A 13,040-nucleotide genomic window follows, 5' to 3' on the forward strand; every position below is an offset into this window, starting at 1 on the left:
TTAAAGGCGCTATATAAAAATAGAAGTTAGGTTGTTGTTGTCGCCATGGTCACCATTACCTTTTTTTAAATTTAATTAGCTGAATTTAAATTCCCAGCTGCTGGTGGTGGGATTTGAACTGACATGGATGATTAGCCCAGGGCCTGGCTGGATGAGCAGTATAGTCACTGTGTGGTCCATGTTGAGGAGGTGCTCACCTGTGGGCTGCTGGCCCTGAGGGAGCAGGGATTGTGTATGGGGGGTGATTCAGGCAGTGCACCAGCCAGCCGTGCGCTGGGGTCCTTATAGAGCCGCTCCCAGCAGCCTTCGCCCTCTTCTCTCCGCCGGAATCCAAGATGGTGGGTTTGAGGGCGCCGGGGCTGCGGTACTATCCGTCGCCATCCGTGGGCAAATCGGCCACCCCAGCTCCCCGCGCCGCTGCACGCACATTCCCAACTAATCCAGCCAGCTTTATCCGCCATTATTACTGGGGTGGGGAGAGGGAGAAAAAGCGGATAGAGAGCGGGGACGATGAACCCCTTGTTGCCGAGAGCGGCCTCGGCTGCGACGCTCTCGGCTGCGGGGTTTAATGTAACCGGGCATGTTCTTGGATCCATCGAGGGGTGCAGGGAGGAGGCGAAGGAGATGTTCTGGGGCGGCCGACCTACTTGTGAGACGAGGCCTCGGGCTTTCCTGAGTGCTGACCGGCCTGGGTTGCGGTGGAGCCCGGCCTCGGCTTCTTGAGGGGGGCCCGGCCGAGGAAAGGCTTCTCCTTGATTCAGTGAAAAGGCTTCATTTTGCTCTTCGGCGGACAGGCGCTGCGGGAAGGCTGGGCTGGGAGAAGCTTAAACCCCAAATGTTCATTCAGTTTAAGTGGAGAAGCTGGGATTATTCTCCTTAAGAGCAGAAACAGTTAAAGGGAGATTTAATCGAGGTGTTTCAAATTGTATGGAGCTCTGATAGAGTAAATAGGGAGAAACTTGCCACTGGCAGGAGGGTCGGTAACCAGAGGACACAGATTTAAGATCATTGGCAACAGAACCGGAGGGAAGCTGAGAATTTATTTTTATGCAGCGAGTTATGATCTGGAATACACAGCCTGAAAGAGTGGTGGAAGCGAAATCAATAGTAACTTTAAAAAGGGAATTGCATATGTACTTGAAAAGGAGACATTTGCAGGGCTGTGGGGAAAGAGCGGGCCTAAATGGCTAGTTCTTAGGGAGCTAGCACAGGCAAGATGGGCCAAATGGCTTCCTATGTTCTGTATTTATGCAATAGTTTGGGTTTATTGATCTTGATTTAACCTCTTAGTTGGCAGCAGCGTGTCTGCAGTACTTTTACTGCATTAAAGGGGTATTCAGTATGAAAATTAATGTACAGTAGATTATGAAAGAATTATGTATTCAGGGCTCATTTGATGAAGGCAGTAAATGTCCTATTGTCTTTGACTTCTCGCTCAATAGCTGTTAGTCTGAGGGGAAACCTGGACATCTGAAACCAGTTAGTATGTTTACCCGGCTCATCTTGAGATGTATAGCGGCACCGATTGGCCCAGAACTGTAATGTAGTTATGTTAAAACGATTCTGATGCCTTGAACGGTCACGAATACACGTGCTGTTCCAAATGCTGTCCTTCGGTTGCCATTGGATTAAAAGGGTTGTAGACTGAGGAGGCTTTGTATAACTTTTTGCGTGTTTCTGCTGTCCTGTCAGGGTCGTGTCAGGACTAAGACGGTCAAGAAAGCCGCACGAGTGATCATTGAGAAATACTACACCCGCCTCGGCAATGACTTCCACACAAACAAAAGGGTCTGCGAGGAGATCGCCATCATCCCCAGCAAGAAACTCCGCAACAAGATTGCAGGGTAAGAAATGTTATCCCTCCCCATACGCTCCTGAGAGCAGGTTGATACCTCGCTGGATCTAATTGAATGGCGGAACAGGCTAGAGGGGCTGAATGGCCTACTCCTGTTCCTATGTATACAGTTCCGCTGGTGCCCGCTTGACGTCTTGCACAAAATGGCTGCTATTCTTGCGTGAGCTTTAGTAGTGAGTGTTGGCAAACTATTCACCTGTGGGCCACACATCGGGTGGGGGGGGGGGGGGGCATGCAGAAAGATTAAAGAAAGAGATGATCTAATCTTCACTCGACTTCTAAACGTGCATGATCCTGGCTAGTTTCCCCCTTCTCTTTAATGGGAGTGAGAGGAAGTGTTGGGGCCCATTGTAGCACCATCCCATGTTCTATTCTATTGCGATCAGCTAGATGAAAACAAGCCCAGGATCGGACGAGGGACTTCCTCATTCTTTGAGTCAACCTCTCCAAACTGGAGGAAAGTACTCGCTCGAACCAGTGGCCTGGATTTTCCTTTGGTGCTTTCTTCCTCCCTGTCCTTGCACAGTCACCATGTCTTTTGGTACTACTACGTTCAGTGTGTTGCCCAATCTTAGCTGATCAGTGGGTGTATTAGTGGATCCCGTGCTCTTCTCCTAATCCCCATTTGATGATTCCCACCTATCGCATCAATATATCCAAGGAAAAATGAGGTGGTCTTGCTTCCCCGACAGGAGGAATAAGTTGAGTGGAATCATTTTGGTTTCAACGCTTAAGAGGTAAATACCAAGAATGTGAGTTTGAAAAATCTGAAATTTAAAAAGTGCTGGAAATTTTCCGTTTGGTTGCCACCTTTTTTATTATTCGTTCCTGGGATGTGGATGTCGCCAGCATTTATTGCCCTCGAGAAGGTGGTGGTGAGCTTTCTTCTTGAACCACTGCAGTCCGTGTGGTGAAGGTGCTCCCACGGTGCTGTTAGGGAGGGAGTTCCAGGATTTTGACCCAGCGACGATGAAGGAACAGCAGATATACTTCCAAGTCAGGATGGTGTGTGACTTGGAGGTGGTGGTGTTCCCATGCGCCTGCTGCCCTTGTCCTTCTAGGTGGAAGAGGTCGCAGGTTTGGGAGGTGCTGCCGAAGAAACCTTGGCGAGTTGCTGCAGTGCATCTTGTAGATGGTACACACTGCAGCCACGGTGCGCCGGTGGTGGAGGGAGTGAATGTTTAAGGTGGTGGATGGGGTGCCAATCAAACGGGTTGCTTTGTCCTGGATGGTGTTGAGCTTCTTGAGTGTTGTTGGAGCTGCGCTCATCCAGGCAAGTGGAGAATATTCCATCACACTCCTTACTTGTGCCTTGTGGAAAGGCTTTGGTGAGACACTCGCCGCAGAATACCCAGCCACCTGAAAGAAGAGATAGCTTTCAGTTCAGTCAGCTGAAAAGTTGAGTTGAATTGTCTTCAAATTATAATTACACTGTCTTGGTTGTAGATCCACTTTGTAACTTGTTGCCACCTAGTCCTGTGTGCAGGCATAGCAGTTGACTATGGTAGGATATAGCAATTAAAACATGCAATAACTGGTGTCTGTAATTAATCTAGGTATGTGACACACTTAATGAAACGTATCCAGCGTGGGCCTGTCAGAGGCATCTCCATCAAACTGCAGGAAGAGGAGCGAGAGAGGAGGGACAACTATGTCCCAGAGGTGGGTTTACTTTCAGTCGCGTTCACTCACTGGTTTATTCATTGAGTATTATCTGATACTGCGTCTGCAGACTTGCTCGGGATTGTTTAGAACTTGGGTTTTGTATTTGAATAACAATATGGGGAAACTGGAAGTCTTTCGGCAAAATACTGCAACTTACCTGTAAATTAGCATGTTCAAGATTTATATTTATATAAGGTGAATCATTCTGCGACTGAATTTGGATCATAAGTTAAATTCAGATGTAGAAGGCCCAAATTGAGCTCATCCTTCCAGATTACCTGTCTTCCTGTGACATCTTGCTGTTCCTTTAGGAAGTGAGTTGTAGCACGGAGAGTAAATGAGACTGCCGTACTTCTTTCAACGGCCTTAAGCACCCCGACATCCAAATCGCCATATTGCTGCCCTGTCCCGCGTGCTCTCCTCCAATTCTGTCGTCCCTTTGGGCTGTCTCCTCCTTTGTTGCAACTCGAGGTTGGTCAGCAGAGGCTGGCTGTCGGAACCTCCCCGGCGTTCAGATTGACTGCTTCAAAACTCTCCCTCGTTTCAGGCCTATGTTGAGCTGGTGTTGGTAAAGTGCATACAAACTCCACAAATTTAGTACCAGTACCATATTAACATGGCTTGAGTATCCGAGCCCAAATATTTCGACAGCACTCATCTCAATCGTACAATACATTTCTTGCATTTTTGTTATGCAGAGCTCAATTTCCCAGCCCCATAGACAGTTCTAGTACAGGCAGTGTCCATATTTTCATTTTGTTGTAGCTGGAATCGCAAAACCGTGCTACTCAATTACAAGTCATAAAATCATAAAAATATGTGGCACAGAAGGAGGCATATCGGCACACCGTGTCTGTGCCGGCCGAAAAAGAGCTACCCGGGCTAATCCCACCTTCCAGCTCATGGTCCGTAGCCCTGTAGGTTACGGCACTTCAAGTGCATATCCAAGTACTTTTTAAATGTGATGAGGGTTTTTGCCTCTCCCACCCTTTCAGGCAGCAAGTTCCAGACCCCCACCATCCTCTGGGTGAAAAAAGTTCTCCTCAACTCCCCTCTAATCCTTCTACCCATTACTTTAAATCTTTTCCCCCTGGTTATTGACCTCTCTGCTAGGGGAAATAGGTCCGTCCTTCCTATCCACTCTATCAAGGCCCCTCATAATTTTATACACCTCAATTAAATCTCCCCTCTGCCTCCTCTGTGCCAGAGAAACCAACCCCAGCCTATCCAATCTTTCCTCAGAGCTAAAATTCCTAATAGGAAACATTGGTTAGATCTTTAGCACTGTTACAGGATTTATGGAAGGTCTAGCCTGCATCTAAAGAGCAGCACCGCTCGATATATTACAGCTCGATCCCCACTTCGCCTCTTGCACTCAATGTTTGTTATATTATATCTCATTAAGCAATCCCAATGCCTCCCCCGTGGATCCCTACAAAATTCTTAATAGCAACTTGTTCACCACAGCCCACACTTAACTATATATGTAAAACTGATAAATCCTAGAACTAATACTGGTTAATTTTTCTCTGGACATTTTGCCTAATACATTCATGATTTGTAATTAACAAACTAAATCTTGCTGTTTTCATATTTGCAATTTTATTGGCCTGCTTGATTACGTTCTGTGTATACCTACTTGTGCAAATGATCACAGTAAATGGAAATGTAGATTGTTTTTAAAGATGGAAATTTGCACAGAAGCATTCATCTTGCAGTGGTTCGGAGCTGATGAGCCTGTATGTAATGGGTTAAAGCCTAGCTGGGGTCAGGTCCTTTAATTGAGCTGCTAACGGTGTAGTCAATTCTAGTTAGTATCCTGGTAGTTTCCTGGCACAGGGCATTGATGCAAATAGTGCTTCTGGTGTCTGCGGTGAATGAGGTTACATTTAAAGCCAGGCTTCCTTGAAGAGAGAAGTATTTATATATTGCCTTTCATGCCTACAGGGCGTCCCATGGCCTTGCGTTCAATGGCTTGCTCTGGCAGTGAAGCTACTGTTATGTGGGCAGCTACAGGAAGGTGCCAGGAACAAGAAATGAATGAGCGACTAGCTAATCTGTTTGTAGTTGTGGGAGTGAATGTTGGCCAGGAGAACTTCCCTGTCTTCGTATAGTACCACGGGAACCTTTTCCGTCCACCTGAGCTTGAGCTAGCAGTTGGGGCGTGGGTTTAATGTCTCGTCCGACAGACTGAGCTGGAGTGCCGGCCAAGATTGTGTGCTCGAGTCAGTGATGGTGCCTGAGCCACAAACTCCGGCGGCGCGAGTGTTAGCAACCGAAGCTGACTGTTGAGGAATAATTTGGGAAAGATTGTGGTCTTTGTTGTGACCTGGAGAAGTGTCTGAAACATAGAAGATAGGAGCAGGGGTAGGCCATTCAGCCCCTCGAGCCTGCTCCGCCATTCAGTGAGATTGGTTTACTGATTTTTTTCTTTTCTTCTTTCTCAGGTCTCTGCTCTGGATCAGGAGATGATTGAGGTGGACCCAGATACCAAGGAGATGCTGAAGCTGCTGGTGAGTAACGGGAGGTCGCTGCTTCACCGTGCTAAGAATTTTGTCAGTCATCCAGTTTTGGTGACTCAAAAAAAAAAAAAAAAAACCTTGAAGATGTGGCTTGTTGACGTGCCAACTGCTGCATCAGTCTTGTGGAGTGAATTCCGTGTCTTGATCTAGCACATGTGCGGGTGGAGTGTCCCCGTAAGGAAAGGAGCAGAAGACAAGCCAACCCAGTGGCGTTGGTTGAAGCGGGGGCTGGATACCTGCGGACATGGGAGGGTGGCGAGGGAGGAAGTAACTCTTAAACTCTCAATGTGATGCCCACTTAATACGATGTGCCTCGCGGGAGTAGATGACTTCTGTTAGGATTTGGGGCTCTCATCCAAGGCAGAGACACTGATATATTTTACGAATTTGTATATTGTTAGACCTAGGGTTCTCCTCTTCACATTAATTTGCTTTTGTGGCGTAGACAAACAAAATCAGACTGCTTCAGCAAGATTGTGACCAGTGTTCCCTCGAATTGTTTTTCCGTGTGCGGCCCTTTGAACCGGCTGCGCGGCCCATTTGAATTTTCGCCCGTGCGCAGTTCTTCGCTGTAAAAGCCGGTGCGGGACCTCCCGGCCGCTGCGGGACCGCACAGCTTAGTGGGAACGTTGTTTGTGGCTATTTTTTCACCAATAAACCCTCTAAGGCGGTGAAAGGGAAGTTGAATAGCCCGTACAGTAGCAGTGGAATTTTGGTGTATCTGCAATCCCAGTACTGCACTGATGGCTGCGCACCCAGAACGAATCTGACCTTTCCCAGCTCTTGCACCTGCAGGATTTGAAGTCTTTGTGTCTGTCTCACCAAGTTTTCAAAAAGACAGGCGAGTGAAAATATAGCTGAACAAAAGGGCCAAGTGACAGTATGCATAGCCATAGTAGTGTACGTTAAACAGTGATGCATAGAGCATTATGCTTCAGTTTTGCAAGACTGCGGCATTATTTTGGTATCATGGGAGTCCTTATTTTCATAAATGGACAGTATTGGGGATAAAAACAGAAAATGCTGGAAACACTCAGCAGGTCAGGCAGCATCTGTGGAGAGAGAAACAGAGTTAACGTTTCAGGTCGATGACCCTTCGTCAGACCAGGTCATCGAGCTGAAACGTTAACTCTGTTTCTCTCTCCACAGATGCTGCCTGACCTGCTGAGTATTTCCAGCATTTTCTGTTGTTATTTCCACAGCATTTTGCTTTTGTAATAATTATTGGGGAGTAGCTTGTGGTCTCCTTTCCTGGAGCAGCATGACTCTTCAAGATGAGAAGAAGTTGCAGAAAGGTTTCCGTTCTGAGGTTAGCGGGAGGTGTCCAGCCCTTCTGTCTCTCTCCCTTGCCCCATCTCTTTTTAGCCGCTCCCATCACCCCCCCCACAAAGATTGTGCTACTAAGCTGAATGTAATTTATGACATTCTCCCCCCCCCCTCCCAAACTCCCAGGATACTATCTGCAAGAACACGTTGAAGGATAGAATCATAGAATGGTTAAAGCACAGAGGGAGGCCATTCGGCCCGTCGAGCCCGTGCCACCTCTCTGCGGGAGCACTTCAGCTAGTCCCCTTTCCCTGTAGCCCTGCAAAATGTTTTCCCTCCGGTACTTATCCAATTCCCTTTTGAAAGCCACGATTGAATCTGCCTCCCCCACCCTTTCAGGCAGTGCATTCCAGACCCTAACCACTCGCTGCATAAAAAGTATTTCCTCATGTCACCTTTGGTTCTTCTGCCAATCGCCTTAAATCTGTGCCCTCTGGTTCTCGGCCCTTCCGCCAATGGGAACAGTTTCTCTCGATCTACTCTGTCCAGACCCCTCATGATTTTGAACACCTCGATCAAATCTCCTCTCAACCTTCTCTGCTCTAAGGAGGACAACCCCAGCTTCTCCAGTCTATCCACGTAACTGAAGTCCCTCATCCCTGGGACCATTCTTGTAAATCTTTCCTGCACCCTCTCTAAGGCCTTCACATCCTTCCTAAAGTGCGGTGCCCAGAATTGGACACAATACTCCAGTTGAGGCCGAACCAGTGTTTTATAAAGGTTCATCATAACTTCCTTTGTTTTGTACTCCGTGCCTCTATTTATGAAGCCCAGGATCCCGTAAGCTTTTTTAACTGCTTTCTCAACCTGCCCTGCCACCTTCAACGATTTGTGCACACATACCCCCAGGTCTCTTTGTTCGTGCACCCCCTTTACAATTGTACCCTTTAGTTTATATTTCCTCTCCTCATTCTTCCTACCCAAATGCATCACTTCACACTTTTCTGCGTTTAAATTTCATCTGCCACGTGTCAGCCCATTGGACCAGCCTGTTTATGTCTTCCTGAAGTCTATCACTATCCTCCTCACTGTTCACTATACTTGCAAGTTTTGTCATCTGCAAATTTTGAAATTGTGCCCTGTACGTCCAAGTCATTAATGTATATCAAGAAAAGCACTGGCCCTAGAACCGACCCCTGGGGAACACCACTGTGTACCTTCCTCCAGTCCGAGAAACAACCATTCACCGCTACTCTCTGTTTCCTGTCACTTAACCAATTTCGTATCCATGCTGCCACTGTCCCTTTTATTCCATGGGCTTCAACGTTGCTGGTAAGCCTATTTATGTGGCACTTTATCAAACGCCTTTGGAAGTCCATGTACATCACATCAACCACATTTCCCTCATCAAACCTCTCTTACTTCATCAAAAAACTCGATCAAGTTAGTTAAAACCGATTTGCCTTTAACAAATCCGTGCTGGCTTTTCTTAATTAATCCACACTTGTCTAAGCGGCTGTTAATTTTGTCCTGGATTATTGTTTCTAAAAGCTTCCCCACTACTGAGGTTAAACTGACTGGCCTGTAGTTGCTGGGTGTATCCTTGCACTTTTTTTTGAACAATTCTCCAATCCTCTGACACCACCCTGTATCTAAGAGGGTTTGGAAGATTATGGCCAGTACCTCTGCAATTTCCACCTTTTACTTCAGCATCCTAGGATGCATCCCATCTGGTCCTGGTAACTTACCTACTTTTAAGTACAGCCAGCCTTTCTAGTACCTCTTTTATCAATGTTTATCCCATCCAATGTCTCAACTACCTCCTCTTTCATTATGACTGGTAGCATCTTCTTCCTTGGTGAAGACAGATGCAAAGTACTCATTTGTAGCCATTCCCTCTGCCTCCATACGTAGGTCTCCTTTTTGGGCCCTAATTGGCCCCACCCCTCCTTACTACCCGTTTATTATTTATTATATATGCCTATAGAAGACTTGGATTCCCTTTTATGTTAGCTACCAGTGTATTCTCATGCTTTCTCTTTGCCCCTCTTATTTCCTTTTTTACTTCCCCTCTGAACTTTCTATATTCAGCCTGGTTCTCACTTGTATTCACAACTTGACATCTGTCATACGCTCCCTTTTTCTGCTTCATCTTACTCTCTCTTTCATCATCCCGGGACCTTTTTCTTTGGTTGCCCTACCTTTTCCCCCCCCCCCCCCCCCCCCCTCATATACCTCAACTGTACCCAAACCATCACCTCTTTAAAGGCAGCCCACTGTTCGATTACAGTTTTGCCTGCCAATCTTTGATTCCAATTTACCCGGACCAGATCCATTCTCGACCCACTGAAATTTGCCTTCCTCCAATTAAGTATTTTTACTTTAGATTGCTCCCTGTCCTTTTCCATAGCTAATCTAAACCTTATGATACTATGATCAATGTTCCCCTACTGACACTTGCTCCAATTGACCCACCTCATTCCCCACAACCAGTGCCTCCTTCCTCATTGGGCCAGAAACGTACCGATCAAGAAAGTTTTCCTGAACACTTCAGAAATTCTTCCCCCTCTCTGCCCTTTACACTATTACTATCCCAGTCTATATTAGGATAATTGAAGTCCCCCATTATCACTACTCTATAGTTCTTGCACCTCTCTGTAATTTCCCTGCAAATTTGCTCCTTTATATCCTTCCCACTACAGGAAACTTTCTGGTATCCGGCACCGACGGGACCGAGCTGGTGCCGTTAGATCAAAACTGCCGTAGAAACCAGCGCTAATGTTAAAACATACGGAGCTCAGAGCTCCGTGTGAAGCAACAAACCCTGTTGCTTAGCAACAGCTTCAAAACAGTCGGCGCAGCTTGCAAGCGTCTAGCTGAAGCTGTTGCTTAGCTACAGAGACGCTTGCAGAGCCAGGACTGGAGAAAAGAAGCAACGAAAAGACAAAAAATTATCTGAACCGACTCCTGAATTTTGCCGGTAGATAGAGCTTTCCGGACATTTAACCTCCGGATAAATGAAAGTTTCCTGTACTTGGCAGCCTGTAGAATACACCTAGTAGTGTAATGGCACCTCTATATTGTTTCTCAACTCTAACCAAATAGATTCTGTCCTTGACCCCCCCCCCCCCCCCCCCCCCATGACATCCTCTCTCGCCAGCATTCCCCCTAACCAATACTGTCACCCTTTCTTTCATTCCCTCCAGGAATATTTAGTACCCAATCCTGCCCTTTTTTGAGCCAGATCTCCGTTATCGACACGACATCGTATTCCCATGATTTTTTTTCAGATTATGCTCATTGGCAGACCTGGCTATCAATGTTCCCTCATTTTATTAAATAGGCCTGTGTGGGCCATTCAAAATACTGCGCATGCGCGGTTTTTACATTGAAAAGCCAGCTGCGTGGGATCCCTGCTTAGAGGGTGTTGCTGGCTACATCATTCTGTGGTGTAGGGCACTAGAGCAAGCAGCCCTGTGCTGGAGTCCAGATACGCAGTGAACTGGGACAGGTTTGGTCAAGATTCCAATGAATGGCTTGATTCTCCTCTAGTCAGTATAATCTCAGTATGGATAGATGCTCCAGACTCCTGCCAGCCATCCGATGTACATTGGCCTCCTGGTGGATCCCACATCTACACTGGAGCTTGGGATATACTATAAACTTAGTATAAATATGACTTGGCTCTCCACTTGCTTCATGTAGAAGGTCCCACTCTGCTCAGGGGGGGGGGTGGCACATGGGAAGAATTTCTTCTCCAAAATCGGTGGCGCAACCCGTTTTTAACTTGTAGTGAATTTAATTAGTTTTAAGCAGTGTGGAAAGGTTAGTTAATGTTTTAAATTGAGTTGATGCTAATGCGCCTTGTGTAAATGAATAAATTATTACGGTAAATGTTCAAGTACTTGACGATGTTTGAACATTGTGTACAGCCTTATTGGAGTTTTGTACCTGGACTGCAGGCAGTGCTTATTGGAGCGTTACTCCCTCCTGTGGCTGCATCTTGCTCTGCAAGCTTTGCCGTCTTAGTCTCATCCCCACTCCCTCAAATGGAGACATTCCATGCACCGTGTATCTCTTGCCCATCAAGGATCTCCAGGTTGCATTGCAGTCAAGGCCGGGGCTGTCGTTTCAGCATATGGGGGTTAAATTGTTGTCCTGCAGGTGTGCGTTCACCCTTGGTGTGCTCCAGATGAATTCCCAACTCGGCAAATCGTGGTGTTGATGCCTCAGACGAGAGATTTCACCCCGCAAACGTGCTTTTTTTTGGACTTTACATTAAGTCAAACATCCCATTAATTCTGGGCAATGACTGCGCAATCGTTTTTTGGGACCTATTTTCCGTCAAGTCAAAAGCTGATTTATTTTTTTTCCCCCAAGTTGGCTGCCGCCTCAAATGGATGGTGGAAAGTAGGATGAAAAGTTCAGCCAGTCTGTAAGCGTGAGATGAAAACTCACCACTGTCCTCTGGTGGCTTGGCATTCCCTGGGATCTGTGGAGTGGACGGAGTTAATTGGAGTTTTAACTTCATTCTCGATGCGAGAACTTGCCTATTTTGTAACTGTTCACTAGCCGGGCAGTTAATTGAATTCAAGCCTCTGCCATATAACGTCGTTGGGTGCAAGATCCCTTAAAGACTGTCTTGCTGGTCTAGCGGTATCTGTGACTAAACTATCCGGTTTGTGGTATGGATCTTGTCTGCCTTGCGTTTAATGGATTTTTTTCCCCCCCCCTCTTTTGCAGGACTTTGGCAGCTTGTCCAATCTACAGGTCACACAGCCTTCGGTAGGCATGGCTTTCAGGACCCCAAGAATCTAAAATTATTTGTACCACATTGTTCTAATAATAAAAAAAAGTCAAAAGAAAGTTGCCAGTTTGTGTGTCTTTATTTATGTTCCACTGCACTGAACGCCTGCAGTTTCCTCCCCTGGGCAGCAGTTTGGGGACAGCGTGGGTGACCCACTTCTAATCCTGTAAAGTAATTGATGGAGATTCACCAGGATTGGCTTAAAATGCTGTAAACTGAATGCTTAATGTTTTTTGATCAGTAAGTTACTGTAATCTCTGATTTCTAAATCTAACTACACTAGGGAGTTAACGTTCCTTTTAATCTTGTGCATCAGTCAGGTTATTGTTGCTGAGTAACTGAGGTAAGGCATTCTTATTTGGGGAATGTTTAACCCGATTCCTGTGCTAAGCTGCCGTGTGGATTGCAAATTAATGGGATGTGGATTTAAACTTTATATGTAATGTAACAATTCAAAAGGAAATGGGATAAATACTTAAAGGGAAGAAAAATTGCAGGGCTACGGGGAAAGAGCAGAGGGTGGATGGGATTAATTGGATATCTCTACCAAAGAGCCGGCACAGGCACGATGGGCCGAATGGCCCCCTCCTGTGCTGTTAATCATTCTGCGGTCCCTCGGGTTCCATGGTTCACAACCGTACGGCTCATGCAACCAAAAGCTTGGGCAGCTCTGTCTTGCATGGTGAGGTTGGAAAGGTTTCTAGGTCTAACGTTGTAATTACTGGTGAGCTCATCCAACCCAGCAGTGGTGGAGACTGCTCGGGGGGGGAAAGTGAGGTGACAGAATGGGAATTGGTGCATGTACAAGACAGCTTGTTTCGGATTTCCAGCATCCGCAGTATTTTGCTATTGTATTAGTGTTTGGTTCACTGCCACTTCTAGGAATGCCCACCTTGAAGTTCTGCTCTTCTCTTCGACCTTGTTC

The 13,040-nt window shown here is 46.5% G+C and overlaps 1 protein-coding gene across 1 annotated transcript; it reads left to right on the top strand.

Moving 5' to 3' along the window:
• Window positions 1–243: 243 nt before the first annotated feature.
• LOC147097312 (small ribosomal subunit protein eS17) lies at window positions 244–12,174 on the top strand. Its single transcript, XM_085972179.1, has 5 exons — window positions 244–338; window positions 1,693–1,844; window positions 3,412–3,517; window positions 5,968–6,033; window positions 12,052–12,174. The coding sequence occupies exons 1-5, from the start codon at window positions 336–338 to the stop codon at window positions 12,124–12,126; spliced, it is 402 nt and encodes a 133-aa protein (XP_085828305.1). The 5' UTR covers window positions 244–335; the 3' UTR covers window positions 12,127–12,174.
• Window positions 12,175–13,040: the final 866 nt, after the last annotated feature.

The sequence above is a fragment of the Somniosus microcephalus genome, chromosome 32 (genome assembly GCF_052327205.1).
Source record: "Somniosus microcephalus isolate GS21.2 chromosome 32, FLI_Smic_1.0, whole genome shotgun sequence".
NCBI classification, from domain to species: Eukaryota; Metazoa; Chordata; class Chondrichthyes; order Squaliformes; family Somniosidae; genus Somniosus; species Somniosus microcephalus.

Excerpts from the sequence above, each read along its gene's own strand:
- LOC147097312 (XM_085972179.1), top strand. Across the intron at positions 3,518-5,967 it reads GGGACAACTATGTCCCAGAG|GTCTCTGCTCTGGATCAGGA; the intron begins GTGGGTTTACTT and ends CTTCTTTCTCAG. Across the intron at positions 6,034-12,051 it reads AGGAGATGCTGAAGCTGCTG|GACTTTGGCAGCTTGTCCAA; the intron begins GTGAGTAACGGG and ends CCTCTTTTGCAG.